This window comes from Dicentrarchus labrax, unplaced genomic scaffold (genome assembly GCF_905237075.1).
Source record: "Dicentrarchus labrax unplaced genomic scaffold, dlabrax2021, whole genome shotgun sequence".
NCBI lineage: Eukaryota > Metazoa > Chordata > Actinopteri > Moronidae > Dicentrarchus > Dicentrarchus labrax.
This window is the reverse complement of record NW_026136719.1, coordinates 24341840-24358024: the sequence shown is the minus strand read 5'-3', so window position 1 is coordinate 24358024 and position 16185 is coordinate 24341840. Positions and strand designations below refer to the sequence as shown.

Below are 16185 nucleotides of genomic sequence, written 5' to 3'. Positions count from 1 at the left end.
TTGTGGAACCTCCTAATAAATGAGCCACGCTGAATTTTGAAATAACAGTATCAAGAGAATAATTAGGTTGTTTTCTCATTAGTGTCTGTAAAAAATTAGAGGTAGGCCGATCTATCCCAAAATATTGATATTACAGATACTACGTCTCATTTTTGAAGATCAATTCTAGTGTCAGTAGGTTTGACACCATAAAGGGACCAGTTTTTCTCTTATATGTTGTACCCATTTGTATTTCATCACAGAGGAGGAGGTCTGTGTAAACATACTCTTTTCTTCTCCACTGCTGTTGCCGTGTTGTTTGTGTGCAGTGCATTCATGTAGGCACCCTGACTGACGCAGACACGCATAAAGAAATCAAAGTATCATTTTGAGTTATTTGACAGCTGTGAATGAAAATGCTGTGAACTGCGGTGTGTGTTGGAAGGCTTTCAGGGTCAACAAACCAGTGCTCTAAGGGAAGGAAAGAAGAATGGTTGAGAGTTGTTTGTGCTTTTGTTCAGTATTAAAGATTAACTTTTCTCCACAAATGAATGTTTTCACTTTGTTTATTCGTTTACAAATTCAATTTAAAATAATAAAAAAATATTTTACTGTGTTTTAACATGCATGTTAACTATTAATGAATTAATAGTTAATTAATTAACAGTGAAAAGCAAACAAAATGGCTTAATTCATTTATGGAGCACTTTCAAAGTGCTCCATAAAGTAATTTACATGAAATTACTTTTATGAAAATGCAGTTTAAACTTTACCACAAGACACAAAGACATAAGGCTCTAGTGCTGTATGGACAGTAAACTCCAGTGCAGTCAAGTCTTTCCAATTTGTACTTGTCTAGTTTGCTTTCTAAACAAATCTTTCCAGCCGTACTTCAACCAAGCTGATCAATAAACCATATAATGCAGTCAAACTCATATTGTGTGTTTCCACCAAATGTGAAGCCAATACTGGCCTCACGTTCCCCTTACTCAGGAGATAATTTGTATTTACTCGCAAACATTCGCCCTTTAATCTGTCTTACAACGGTGTTATGAGCCTAAAATAAACCGTTTTTGCCGCGATTTAATGTCAATAAACGGAACAAAATAATTATCTTACAAACGATAATTATAATTATCATACAAATGATAGTTGTCATTTGTAAAAAGTCTGAAGAAAAGCTTGCAGTTGCGTTCTTTGCTCTTCTTTCAGTTAAGAAATACTGCCAGCATCTACGCTAACCTCTTTAGCAGCTGCCATTGTTGTTTTCGAGCAGTCACTACTCACACACGTCGTCACACCACACCTGTAGCTCATGCCGTAGCTGCCAGTAGTTTCTCGTGGGATGCTGAGTGGTGCGAACCACTGTGATTAGACACAAGCACATAGATTGAAGCCTGGCAAGATGGAATCCAACTGCCTCACAATTTCTTTTTGTTTTCAGTGATATTCGCCCCTACTGAGCTGAAAGTCAGAGCCAGAGTGAACACACTCAATGTGACGTGGCATCCCTCACCCAATCACACACTGGTCTCTGGCTACAAGCTCTCCTGTCGAGAGGTTGAAACTGACAAATCAGCCGCTGGAGAAAGGACAACACAGACCCACACCATCAGGCTCCGTAAGAAGGCCAGGTATCATCTCCTCACCGGGCTGGGTAAGTTGTTGAGACAAGCCTCTTCAAATGGAATGTGCGTTCAGTGTGTTTTTCTATCCTTACATATAGCTACCTAAATATTGAATCAAATGAGGTCCCACTTTGCTTTAGAAAAATGTTTGATAAAATTAAGTACGCTATTTTAGACTTCTAGTATACTCAGCTTTTGGACAATATTGTTCATGAGCGAGATAAGTGTTGTTTTACCGGTGTGTCCTTGCCAGACGAGTGTTGCATTTCACTCAGAGGCTGCTTTCACAAGCCCATATACTTTGGAAAAATAAGGAACAGAAATACACAGATACCCCCTGAAAAATAATGTTTCAGCTTTTCACTCAAAAGCTGTCTTGCAGGTTAAAAGCATTTGAATGCAGGTTGTAGCACAGTTGCCATTTGTGGTTTTCAGGATACAGGTACAGCATCTAGAGGGACAATAAATGGATTAACTGCAATTAGACTACATCTAGGGCCTAATATCAATACTTATATGCTTTGTGAGAGGCTGCCTGGGTTTTTACTCACTGTATGTTTGTGTGTCCCTGACCGGCAGTCCCTGACCGGCAGTATGAGGTGAGGGTTTGGGCATTCAACAAGCAGATAGATGGAGCAGCTGTTGTGTGGAAGGGAAGGACTGACAAAGCCCACGACAAAAGTAAGATTTCTCTTTGTATGTGTGCTTGTATATATTATATTTTTCTATTTTTTATTAGTTTTTATTTCTATTTTGTAATTTTTAGTTTAGTGTCAGTTTCCAGATTGTTTCCTCGTTTCAGTTTAGTTTATATTGTTTAAAAATGTTTAGTTTTAGTTTTTATTAGTTTCAGTATTAATTCTTTTTATTATAATATGGGGGGTATTTGTCAAGACTTAAGAAGTTCAGAATAGGTATTACAAACACCTCGACTCACAGTCCCAGTCTCAATGAACAGATGCCCCAGTGCCTCCTCATGCTTGTTGTGTTAGAATGAGGATTTTATTAGGATCTCCATTAGCCGATGCAGATCAGCTTCTCTTTCTGCGGTTCACAAACGTGGACAAATTTAAACAAACTGACAAAGACTAAACCTAAAGACATTTCCTGTATACTTTTATTTCATTTTAGTTCATTTTGTAACACAGAATCGTTTTTTTAGTTTTTAGTTTAAAATTAGTTCATATAATGAATGAATGTCTTGATATATTAAAATAATGTTTGTATGTCTGTGTGTGTGTGTGTGTGTGTGTGTGTGTGTGTGTGTGTGTGTGTGTGTGTGTGTGTGTGTGTTAAAGCAGTGTTAGTGCCCATGCCCCCTCCTTTGCCCCCAAGCAGCATCCGAGCCATGGCCAATAGCTCCACCTCCATCTGGCTGCGCTGGGAGAAACCACGGTTCAGCAACGTACGGATCATCAACTACACAGTGCGCTGCAGCCCAGCAGGAACCACCAACGCCTCCCTGGTCTCCTATCACACCAGGTCGGAAATCATGTCTGTAATGTTTAAGATATACTGGCCCTGGATATCTCAAACTCTATCACTATAGTTTAAGATTACGTCCCAAAGCCCATTTTAATAGTGTTCAGTGTACCCAAACCTAAACTGTGATGAAATGAACACCTTTAGAATTAGCATGATATTATTTATTTACCTTGCTTTTAGGTGACACGCTGTGTCGCCTCTAAGAGTGACTTGCCTCTGCATTTCTCTACATAAAAAATAGTTTTTTTGGTCGAACACCAATCAAACCAATGCATTTCACTTGTGTGATTTCTATATTATTTTAAGTAGCTCTGAGTAACTCCATTGTTAACCATCATCTATACAATAAAAAAGCACATAATGTCCTTGCATTGACTTAACTACTACATTAAGTCAAAAAAGATATGCCCCTCCTGTCCTCTCCTTTCTATCATATTTATGATATCAAGAATCGACTCAAATATGGAGTTGTTGGGCTAAAGAGGTGCATACTTGCAAGCAACAGTAAATAATTGGTCAAGCAGAAGGCAGGTAATAAGAGTTAACAATATAAACGTAATATATTATCCCCTTGAGTGGTCCAACCAAATTAAGCAGTCATTTTTTTCCTGTCAGCGCAGAATAGAAAACAAACACCACACACTCAGGACTTACCCTGTGTTTGTGTGTTGCAGCTCTGCTCAGGAGATACTGCTCGGGGCGTTGAAGCCCTTCACCCGCTATGAGCTGGCGGTGCAGTCTAATGGAGTGGACGTGGTGGGACCCTTCAGCGGCACAGTGGAGGAGTCTACTCTGTCTGACCGTGAGTCTCTACTGTGCTCCTATCAGTGCAGTCAGTTAAGTCCCTGAAGAGTTCCCTATAGTTTTTTGTGCACGTCAAGTATTTTTTAACTCAGTTGATATTGATGAATGAAAATGCTCCTTTCCCTTACAACCTTTGCAGTGCCCTTGAGCAAGTCACTTAACCTAAGCTGCTCAAGGGGAACTACAATATGCCAAAAATAGAGGAGTGTAGGTATACTGGGCAGCTGCAGCACAAGCTGTAGATATGTGTAAACGTGTTGGAATATATGTTTCTGGAAGAGGACGAGGAGGATGCAGGGTCAGTGAACAATTTCTGTATTAACAAAGGTTAAAGAAAAAGTTCAAACTTAAATTTTAGGGTACTGCTAATTTAAATTTCACTCAGCCCAAAATACAGTTCTAAGAGAACTTTACCCTGTTAGATTTACGGTTGGTCAGCTCTATGTCACCCATTTTAATAAAAAAAACATATTACCTCTTGTCTCTTATAAATAATTGATTTAATCTTGTTTTTGAAGTGCAAGAGCCTGCAAACGCTGTAAAATGTGCCTGTGTATGCGAGTGGGTGCGTACTCACTCATGTGTGGATCAGTGTGTTGGCTGGCCAGTGGCCAGTGGACATGGGAATTACTGGTTGGCACTGATGGCTGATAACTGGCCGTAATGAAATACCCAGGTGTAGCAGTGGCTCTCACGTTGGCCAGCAGCTCTTGTCTTTCAGCCAAATAAGGGTGGTGAGTGGAGAGTGGGCTGCTTTTAAAGACATTATTATCACCAGTTACGCAGTCTCGCTCTCCGCTGCCATGTGTCATCACCTGAGGCCCAACCCATTCCCCCATTGCCCTGCTTGTCCCCTCTCTCCTGTACCCAGGTGGCGCGGACACAAGGACGCAGATGGTCGTCACATAACATGTCAAATCCCCTACCAAGACAATATACATTCTGCAGCTGTGAGGCCCCCATTCTGGGCTCTAATTACTGACCCAGTCCTCCTCTCTCCTTCAGGGCCCTCCACACCTCCGGAGGAGCTGCAGCTGAGCGCTCTGGACTCCTCCACTGTGCTGGTGAGCTGGCGCCCTCCACTGGAGCCTAACGGTATCATCATCAGCTACAGGATCTTGTACAGTGGCAACCTCAGCCAGCCAGAGCACCTGTGGGAAAACCTCTCTCGGGATGGTGGGTGCTGTCTGGAAGGACCTCCTCACTGCGCTGAAAACATTTAATTTATTTAGTTCAAGTTCAGCGTACCCCTTTATCTTTATAATCCTTTTTTCAAGATATTTAGTAAAATTTCAGGCTTGAGTGAAACTGTGATTAAAATGGGCCTGCACAGTGTTTTTCATTGAGTCTCTCTGTCTTCCTCAGGGAGTATTACCAGTGTGGAGGTCCAAGGTTTGTCCAGTGGCACACGTTACTTTTTTAAGTTGGGTGCATCTACTGAGCTGGGGCAGGGGCCCTATTCACCTGTAAAGGATGTTCACACCCCCCTTCCAAAATATGGTAAGTCTCATATAGCACATACATAGGTGACAATAATAACAAGAAAATAAATAATTTGTTTTTAGAACACAGCAAGGTTGTGGTAGTAGTAGTAGCAGAGAGGTCAATATGCAATATTTTCAGTAAACTGTTACTGTGGAAAGGTTTGTCAATTACTCAGCTTTATTTAAAATAGAAGTACAGATTTAGGACATTTCAAAGAGGATAATTCAAACCACATACATTCAGATAAATTGGTTTTAAAAGTCAAATAATTCAGCATTAAATATTCAGTAGTGGTTAAATGTCACAATATTTGAGCTATTGAGTCATTCTAAGACTCAAAATATTACAGCCATTTTTGCTTCCTTAAGCAGAAACACACAAGCGCATGCACTTTGCAGTCACACACATAAGCACACATAAACACATTTTCACACAGACACACACACACACACACACACACACACACAGCCTTCCCTATTAAAGTGTGTAATTTGTCCCTGCCAGCAGGGAAAGTGTAGCTCGGTAGGACGCTGTTATTTCGCTTTTCCTATTCTGGTGCATTTTGAGGATAATATTCAAGTGTGGACATCAAAGGGGTGGCCTCATCAGCGACCCCCAGGGGAGAGCTTTGAATTACTGCTCTCTGTACGCAGCAGAATTGCTGAGAGAAGCACTTTCTTTACTCTCATGTCACTTTGTATTTAAGCATGCAATCTCATTATACACTTTTAATTCCATCAGTCAGCATTTTAGCTTTACCTGTAATTATTAAATTCCCCCTTTGTCTTTAAACAGAGGGAGTCATAAATACAGAGCTATTAACTCCCCTGTGAATTATCATCCAACATGCCCGTCAAACCCATTGTCCATTAAGGCAGTCCAACAATGAAAATAGTCATCCACCAACCAAAAGCACATATATGCACAGTACTTTTTCCCCTTTACCTGCCTAAGTGCATAATTGGTGGGAAGTGATTAATCATTAATCTTCCAGATGCAATAAGCTGTGAGAATGCAGTTTTGTTTTTGGTTTTTGGTTTTACACAAATACTTAATAAAAAGACAGAGTAACAGGTTTATTTTGTTCACATAAGCTGCAATAATGTGCCAGTATGCAGTGTGAATGGGACTGGGTGGGTGGCTGGTGGGTGGGTGAGAGCTCCTGCCATCTGTTTCCTCTCCTCTGTATGTCCAGCCTGCCAAAGATACCCAGCATAAATGAATATCAATGAAGGTCTGCTCTCCCTAGTTGAATGTTGCCTCATATCTCCTCACTACTGTTACTTTGTCTTCAATGAAGGAATCAATACATTCTCACAGTCTCTTTATACAGGCCTGAGCCAAATAGTATTTCAAGCCTGATGTGTTATTATAATGCTTTTATTTTTTAAGTGAAGTTGTAGATATGAGCCAAAAATATATACTGGCAATAGATGAACTATGAAAACCAATGTGGCATATATTCATGGGGATGGCAACATTTCTGACATGTTTAATGTTGGCTATTTTTACAGAGCTGGACATCCATGCTGTGATAGGCATCATTGTCGGCGTGTGCCTGGGACTGATAGGCATCCTCCTCTGCATGTGTTTCAGCTTTCGCAATGGCAAATCTAGGTAAGGTAACTCTACAGTGCCAGTACTCGTACAGTAGGTAATGCACATCTGACTTCTTCTACTTACTTGGAGCTTACTTGGTTGTCTTACAAACAAGAAGCCAGCTAAATCAACCCAGGTAACTGTATATTAATGTTCAGTCTTCCATAGTGCCCAACTCCTATACTATCCCTCTTATCTCTGCTCCAAATAGGGAGGTGTCTGGGGGCCTGGACACAGCTGTGACCCCTCAGTACAGGAGAGGAAGCAGCCCGGTTCCCTCCAACGTGCCAGAGTGCAGTGATAGCCATGAGCTGGAGACACTGATGCCTCCAGCCAGCCAAGAGTCTGGTCAGCCGCTAGAAGAGGCCTCGGAGGAGCAGAGCCTGATGGCAAGTGCTAATCCAGGGGAGGGGGATGATGCCCCTGCACCTGAACCCAAGGTCAAAACCTGCATGGGGGAGCTCTTTCCCAGATGTGCCTTGGACGCTCTATTATTTTTTCACATGTTGAGAGAGGGATAATAGTAATTTTGGTGCATCCACTGTGTTGTTATTCTTGCAGGCTGCTTGGAATGGCTCTGTGAGTCATAACTGGGCCAACAGAATCACTAGATACAGAGACACCATAACAGAAGAATCTCCAACACTCATTAATGGAGCTCTCAACATGCTAATTACTGATAACGGCACGGTAAATGAACGTACTGAATTCAATAACTCATCTATTTTAGCTATCAACCTGTGTCCAATAAGCAACTATAGCTTCAACATCACTGGGTCAGATGGCTTTTCTCATGTTTGCTAAACGCCCCCCTTAGTTACTGTATACCATGATATTGGGGAAGATTTACTAATAATTGTGATCATTGCTGATATGTGTTCATCATGCTCTGTGGATGTGTACTTTGCTATTTTAGACTGCCCACTGTACATATACATAACCAAATGTTTGAGTTACTTGGGTAGATAAACTAATAGAACAACGTTAACTTAAGGTGATATTGTTTTGTTGCAGGACTTAGAAGATCGTCTGTGTACATCCCTGTGCAGTAACCAGGTCGAGGCAGAAGTCATTGTTCACTCAGAGCTGTCAGACCCCGGGAGGGAGAAAGAGGAGGAGGGCAGCGAAAGGGAGAAGGATTCTAACTCCACCAGAGGACCCTCATTATCAGAGGACAGATATTCCCCTATGAGCCAGCCAAGCCCACCAGGAGAGGAGGACACTCTAGAAAAACTATCACTGGCCCAAAGCCCCTTGAGTCTTCCCTCGATAGAGTTGGTGGCCAATCACAAGTGGGAGCTAGAAAGCATGGGAGACAAGCCAAACGCAGACTTAGAGCCACAGCAGGACACGGGGCTAACCAATGGTTTCCACTCCCCAAAGACGGTGCGCTCTGTGCTGAGGTCAGAGCATCTGGAGAATGGGGAATCCAGACATTGCCCTTCGGCACCAGGAAAGGCCATCTCTGCCGGGTTGTCCCCTGCCCCCTTTGTCAGCTCCGGCCTTGTCCACTCTACCTCAGCAGCACACAGTTACCTGTGCCCGTAGCCTCTGCATGTAGGGCATTGGTCCCTACACACACATACAGACATCAGACTGATTTTCTTTCTTTTAAGTACCCAGGAAAAATCCCAAGGATTATTTTTATGCACCTCATTATTGGATTCCTTTCTCTTCCTTACAAAGTTTTTATAGGTGTACTATGTACTTTGAATCCATTTCATACGTGTGTATATACAGTATATTTTTAGTGGTAGAGTATTGTATATGGGTATTCATTCTCTAGCATTGCAACCATATTTTCCTCTGGGTTTCTATCCTGACCTTTAGGAAAGAAAGATTTAACTTAACCAAGAAGATGGAAGTGGATTGAAGGAGGCTATTCCCACTGTGTCGCACATGGCTCTGTTCCACTCAGGAATGAGAAAGCCAGGAATGTTCTGTGAGTGAGTGAGTGAGACAGGCTATCTTTGTGGATGAGAGGATCGGAGGCGCAGCTCAGTGGGTCTCCATGGGCTTTGTCGTGTGGATGCTACTTCACCGAGTGGCACTGAGGAGTAAGCCTTAAAGAGTATCTGCACACTCTGAGAGTGCAGAACACCTGTGTCTCTCTCCAGCCTCCTGCTGTCTCAGGGTCCACACACACACACACACACACACACACACACACTGAAACACACACAGAAAGCTAAAGTACAGCTGATTCCATGGTATCTCACAGTCACCCATAAACACACATTTACGCACACACATTTCCTGACTGAAGTGTGGGGGTCTCAGGTGCCTAATTATTGTAGGTGCATTTATAACCTCTGTATATTTCTACAGTATAGATGATTATATTCAGTACAAATACAAAACAGATGTCACCATGAAGGAAAAACACTCAAAATGTAAAAAGATAAGGAGAACACAGATTTGGTACACATGAAGTATTCTTTTCTAAAATGCCATATATCCATGTGGTGTGATTTTGTAAACCAGGCCCTCTCAGTTGAAAAGTAAAAAGTGGTTTTGCTGTTATTCAGATGGTGGATATCTCATTTTGGAAACAAAGTATTTACATGTTAATGTTGGTATTGGTTAAATTTTGTTGGTGGGAGAACTAGAGGAGACACAACTCATCTGTAGACCACTCTTCTGGTTTGGCTCCCGTTTAGGGGTGCACCAATGTAAGCCTGTGCCATTAGTTGTCATTTTAAACTCAGTATAATATATTTTTTTTATGTGATTGCCATGTTTTTAATTCGAGGGAAATTCAACCTGACTCTACAAGCCTATCTGATTCCAGCTGTATGAGAAAACGTCCACTATGCTCAACTCTGCTACAGTACCAGAAACCAACATAAGCTGACTAGAAATGTCTGAATTTATCAGATAGGAAAGGATTTTGATGGGAAAAAATAAATAAATGTGCTCCAATTTTTTTACATTGACCCTAAACTGTTCAACGTATTCTTTATGTATTTGATCAGATTGCTTTTGCATAATTGACTGATATGTGCAGCTGAGTGAGTCAGTATTGGTTTTGGCAGTGTAAAAGGGGAACTGGTGCATCCCTACTCCTGATCAACAACACTACCTCATTTCTTTTCAGGATGGTTTCCAGTGTGGTTTTATTAGTTTTATGTAACTAGCAGCTTTTTATGATCTCTTTCTTAACTTGTCTGATTTTACAGCCTTTGGTATTTGCAGAAATAATCGTCCAACACTGACTGTACATTCTTGTGTTACTTCAAAGAAATGAATGTTGCTCTAGTACATTGCAGCTTCCTCTCTGATCTCTGAAAGATTGTGTCATTAATTTGTATATTACTGCTTAATCCTCACAGAAGAAAAAAACACACAGTGTCTTTGATATGAAGCACCTTAAACTAGGTCCAGCCAATTTCATCCAATTGCAGTTTTGGACCTGGTTCCAGTCAAACTACTGTAACTATAGACTAGGAAAGCGTCTACTGGAAACTTGTGCCACCTGCAGGCAATGAGTGTTACTGCTACATGTGTTCCCTTTTTTTTACAGGTTCTGTTTCAGTGTGTGGCTGATGTTGGATGTTGATGATATACATCTTTACAGCGCTGACCATTAAAGGAACGGAGAGCCGGAAAGTCCCAAATAGAAGAAGCTTTCCGAGCTTATTAGTTATTTTGCTGTAAAATCTGTTCCAAAACAGAGTAATTGGTTAGCAGACAGCTGTGAGAGAGGAGTCGAAGGTATGAAATTGTCTTTTGAATAAAGTGTGTGAACTAATTGTCCTGTTAGCCGCTGAGCTGAGCTAACACACTGTCTGTTAACAAGTATGTTAATGCGGTAAGCTTTATTGTCCCTCTACAGCAACTTTATTGATAAATCTGTATTTAGATTTGCAAATGTATTCAGATTTGTAAATGTGTAGACAAGTCTGTAAATGCGTACATAGTTTTTAAAATGTGTGGACAGATCTGTAAATGCAGACATCAATGGCTGAGGAGTATTTGCTTAAATAGCTGGAAATACACACAAGTCGTCGGTTACAACTCAGGACTTTCAGTAGGCTCTTTTTACATGTGGCTTTTGCTACACTTCTGTCGTGGCAGAGAACTGCAAATGCCTGTGGCAGTTTGTGTGTGTGAGGTGAGATCTGTGTGTGTGCCTCAGTAGCTGTACAGCCTACATACCACCAGTCGGTGGTGGCGTGACATTGCTGCTGATCGTTTTTTTAACCTACTTTAGATGAAACCAGTAAAATAGCGACATGGAGCAGTGAATTTGAAGAACTTACTGTTTACATATGAGTCAAGATTACTGATTACTGCACAGAGCTATGTTAATTGACTTTGGTGAAAGTGGATCATATTTTATATTATATTTTATATTTGTTCTCTGCCTCATCTCTAGGTCATTTTTTTTTACTGGTGGGCAGATAAAATTAGCTTTATTATTGCTAAAGAATGCTAGCTAGTTAACTGTAGCTAGCTGAGCACAGTGTGAACCCCCAGTGTCTCTGTCATCCCCAGAGCGACTGTAAATCAGCTATACTGTGTTCAGTGTTGTCAAACTGCCTCCATCAGGCTGTTTGGTCCTGGTCTATGTTCATTTTTCAAGCTACTGTAAGTTACTCATGCTTTCATCAGACAGGAGTGGGTGAGGTTAATGAGGCACACAGAGAAATCTCTCCTCACGCACAAATCGCCACGTGTTTTTGCCGATCTCTGCAGAAGTGTAGCAAAGGTCATGTGTAAAAAAGAGCCAGCTGAGAGTCCTGCCTGAGTTATAACCGATGAACTGTGTGTATTTCCAGCTCTTGGAGCAAATACTTAGACTCTCCATATTTAACATTAATATGTTTGTCCACACATTTTCTGATCTATATACATCTGCACATTTACAAATCTGATTACGGGCACACAGATTCTGAACACACATTCGCAGATTCCTGTACACATTCACAAATGTCAGTGCATTATCACAGATTATTTTACACATCTACAAACCTGATTATTGAGATACAGTTACAAAACTCTCCACTCACATTTAGAAATAGTTTTGCTAAAATAATGGCTCAATACAGCAGCTTTAACATTCTTTGCCTGTAGGAGGCATAATGGACATGTCTTTATTAACAAGATAGTTTGTGAGTAAGTTACAGGCTGGTTCCTTTAGGTGCTTCACATCAAAAAGACTATTTTAAGGACTTTTTTACTTATCACAAAACTCATTTCATTTAGAAAGAGCGAGGGATGGATGAGTGCGATATAAACTGTAGGTATCTGTGTGATTCTGAGACAATGGCAAGTTTGCCAATGTTGGGATCCATTAGTAATAATGATAATAATAATAAACAATAACATAATAATATCCACTTCAAAGATTGACAGAATTAAGCTGAGCATTGGGTCCAGCCCTGTTGTGTGATGTCTCATCTTCTCTCAGGTGGCTTTCTTTTAGTCATCCAGCAGTGAAAAGGACACCTCTTTTTCACTGCTGCACAAACCCATTCTATCCTTGTTTCTACTCATGTCCATGCAAGTGTCAAAATCTCACCAGCTCAACTCAATCACATCAGCAACAGAAATGTAAATGGTTGCTCATAATTGTGTTTTCTCTAAAACTTATATTGTTCTTGATTTCCTGAACGAAATGCATGGTTGTTACCTCAAAGAGACTTATTTTTTTAGCCTTGCCATGTATGTACTTTACTGCAATAGCAGTCATATAGGGACAGAAGTGAATGTGTTCTTTGCAAACCTGGGTCAGACAGTGATTGGAAGGTCTTTGTGGGGGGGGGTGTCAAAATTTCGATTTTACCACCTGTCTGTAACATCATTTTTTTATGAAATACCTTTTTATCAGACCTAAAATGCATGGCACTCACTGTACTGTGGCAAACCACATTTAAATGGTACATAAAGAGCAATTCAACAGCAAAATTACCTATGGAAGGAATGTGCTGCTGCACCTCTCAGCTCACCTATTTAAAGTGGCAACCATATTTTATTCCTGGCCGCACTGCAGCTAGTGATGTTGGAGGAGGTTTCCATCAGCTGTTAAAAGTAAAACACCTACTGTGACATCATTTGGGTGATAATTCAGATGTATAGAGAGCTGTGCAGCCGCAGCTTTCTGCCCTGTGGTTTGATGATCATTTGCCCTTTATATGCAGTGAGCTAAAGCAAACCACCAAAAGTATGTGTACGTGTGTATATTTTTTATCCAGGTTCTTTACTGATACTGTTTATATCGATACTGTTTTTCATCATCCTTAAAAGCCAGTAATGTCCTTAGTCTAGAAAGAAGCATAATATTCTCAAAAGCATTCCAGTTTGATATCGTGAACATACTTCTCTCAGTCCAGGTCAGACATGATTAGCCATGCTACCTTAAGAAGAGACGTGCTAAAACCCCAGACTGTGTTCCTGCTGCTCTGATAGGTTTCATCCAGACCTGGGTTCAGTTCCTCCATTCACTACACCAAGTGCAGGTACTGAAGCCTAAGCGGCAGAGTTTGCAAAACAGGTTGGACTATGACAAGTGGATGGAGGTCACTGAATCAGGGCCTGTAAGATAGTGTTTCAAGTAAGTTGTCATGGAGACAAAATTGACTTTCCAAACATTTTCTTTTGATTGTTTATATCTTAGGAGTATAAAGCTTGTGAAGTTGTCTGTCACCCAACATGGTCATTTTTATTATGAAACAAACAGCTGTTCACCCTTCTGTGTGAAAAAAGAAAAGTCTGTTGTCACTGCCGGAAAACCACAGCCATTTGGCAATCAAGTAGACTAACATAAAGTACAAAAAAATTGCTGTGGTGCTTTTCTGCCCAGGAAGTAAATTGTTTTCATCACTGCACCAATTTCTTCTGATGGACATTTAAAACATTTGGAAATAAATTGATTTGTGCCAGTGGGGTTTTTCAATTTTGGGAGGGTATTCTGTTTAGCAAAGACACTATCACATCTGTGATGCAGGAAGTGGAGTGAGTGACACTGCAGCTGCCAAAATCTAATGTAACATTTCAGCTAGACATTGAAATGGCACAGTTTAGATGGATTTTAGTAACATACGGTATTTAAAATTAAGGCCCCCCCACATGCAAATGTTTCAGTTCAATCACGCTGTGTTGCCTGTGTTTTAAGTCTTGATGCAGTAGTGGATTATTATGGTGTGTGTGGTGCTGACACAGATGATCTGAAAAGGGGGATTTGCATAAAACTTGCCTCCAGCATAAATAATCCTGCGCATGCTCTCCTTATAGAAGCTCTATTAACTGTTTTAACATTTTACATGTAACCTTTTGTTTCCATTTGTTCATCTTTTCATTGGCTAGAACATTCAGATTTGTTTAGAGGAAAATTACTCACCCTCATTACTTTGATAATCTTTTTTATTTCATCCTCCTCTGTAAGGGTTTAGTTAAACAGTATACCTCATGTTGGTAACTTGTTTATTTGATTCTGATCAGTTTCTTGATACTGCACATTTTGTATCAATTAGGACATATACAGATACGCATCCTGTTTTTTTGTGAGTCAAGTTTTTTTATGTAGAGAATGGGATTGACTGTTTTGTTTTACCTCAGTGGGAGTTTTTACTCATTACAGTGGCCTGGATGGTCTAGTCTAGTGGTGAGGGGGTAAACAAACGGGGGGAGGAGGGGTCAGTGGAAGTCATCTAAATTGACTTTTACATTGTTATTCTTCAACAGTAGTTATTACCTGCCATTTTCAAGAGTTTGAAGCATGGGTTCACCAAAATGGTACTCATGCTTCAAAGAGAAATCATATGAGAAAAAAGCAAAGATGTGTCTGCTTCTGATGAATAACAGTCTAACAGTCACTTTTCGGCAGAGTACCACTTTAACACAACCCAGGTAACTGAAGTAATGGGCAGGGAGAAGGGCTAAAGGGAAATCCTCCCCGGGCAGGTCATACCTCTCAATGCAGACAGCCATTTCAAAATAATTGTCTCTTCTATTCTCAGGTGCCGCATCTTTGCATAAAAATTGTAGAGGATCATGCCAGCATATCCAGCTCAGATACATGTCATTTGTTGTCAAACAAAGCCTCATTTTGTCCTTTTGGCAAGTAAATCAAGGAAAAACTTATGCATAGATGATATTTTGTTTTGTACAAATCATTCAGTGTATTTCTGTCTCTGGCTCTTCTCTGTACATTCTGGTGCTTTGTGGTGAGCTGCTTCGTCCAGTGATGTCACATGGTTGTGCATTATTTTGTACGTCTTCTTCCCTAGTTTTGTGTGTACCAGCTCAGCTGTGCTTCTCAGAATGTGTAAGCACAGACTCGGACTCTGTAGTCATGTGCCACCAGCGACGCTCTGCAGCTACTCAGACACGTTTGTAATCATTGTGTGCTGAACAAGGCCTCATCCATGTCAAAAGACGGTACTGTAGGAGCAAATTGTCGGAGCACTTATAAGATTAGCACTTGTTTTTGGGCCAGGAGCAACTTTGGACTGTCATCTTTACATTTCTAGAAGTGCAATTTTCTTAGTCTGTAAAATGACCGATGGATTACTCAGTGTTAGCCATGGTGACCGTAGCCATGATTTGTGATAGAATCATTGCTTGTTCAGAGGAATTGTCACAGGATAGGTAGTACTTGTGGTTTGTAGAAATATTTCCACTGTGTTACCATATGTGAAAATGTCAAAACTCACAGCTACTCTAAGATGTCTGTGGAAACTACTCTTCTGTAAATAAACATCAAAGAAAGGTGAAAGCATGGCTCAGTGTGATATTTTGAATCTTGCCCATTCTGTGCTTTCTTCGGCCTAACTTGCATATCACTTTAATTTTCTTTTCTATAACTTATAGCTTCAAAGATTTATCACTCAATTTAACTCCCTGTGTGACTGCTTTTCCTGGCATTTACGTTCCCAAAAATGACATTTAAGATGCCAGGGAGCTGAGCTTCTTGGGATATTTCTTGTCATATTCCAGTCATTATGACCTTTATATTATATCTCAGTGTATGATATATCGTGCTGTGCTTGTTTGCATTCACAGATTCAAATTTACATCTGTGGGAAGGGAATTCAAGAAGAGCCCTGCAGATGATTATTTCTTTATGTTAGCTTTTTAATATTTTGTTTACATTTATATGTATCTTCAATACCATTTATGCAACAGTTTAATATTTTGAGAAACAGGCTTATTAGCCAGGAAGGTGAATAAACATAATGCTCAAATGATCAGAGTAATTAGT

At 40.5% G+C, this 16185-nt stretch overlaps 1 protein-coding gene across 5 annotated transcripts in view; it reads left to right on the top strand.

The window, feature by feature from the left end:
* Nucleotides 1–15699, top strand: part of igdcc4 (immunoglobulin superfamily, DCC subclass, member 4) — a 53800-nt gene extending 38101 nt beyond the window's left edge. Inside the window, exons 11-20 of one of the 5 annotated variants that reach the window (XM_051378491.1) lie at nucleotides 1424–1636; nucleotides 2187–2288; nucleotides 2909–3089; nucleotides 3767–3894; nucleotides 4902–5072; nucleotides 5262–5396; nucleotides 6896–6998; nucleotides 7192–7420; nucleotides 7542–7670; nucleotides 7995–15699. In XM_051378491.1, coding sequence (XP_051234451.1) covers nucleotides 1424–1636; nucleotides 2187–2288; nucleotides 2909–3089; nucleotides 3767–3894; nucleotides 4902–5072; nucleotides 5262–5396; nucleotides 6896–6998; nucleotides 7192–7420; nucleotides 7542–7670; nucleotides 7995–8528 — 1925 coding nt within the window. In that variant the 3' untranslated portion in view covers nucleotides 8529–15699. Of the gene's footprint in view, nucleotides 1–1423; nucleotides 1637–2186; nucleotides 2289–2905; nucleotides 3090–3766; nucleotides 3895–4901; nucleotides 5073–5261; nucleotides 5397–6895; nucleotides 6999–7191; nucleotides 7421–7541; nucleotides 7671–7994 lie in introns of all 5 variants that reach the window. The other 4 variants (XM_051378492.1, XM_051378490.1, XM_051378494.1 and 1 more) reach the window with 4 other exon arrangements.
* The last annotated feature ends 486 nt before the right edge of the window (nucleotides 15700–16185 follow it).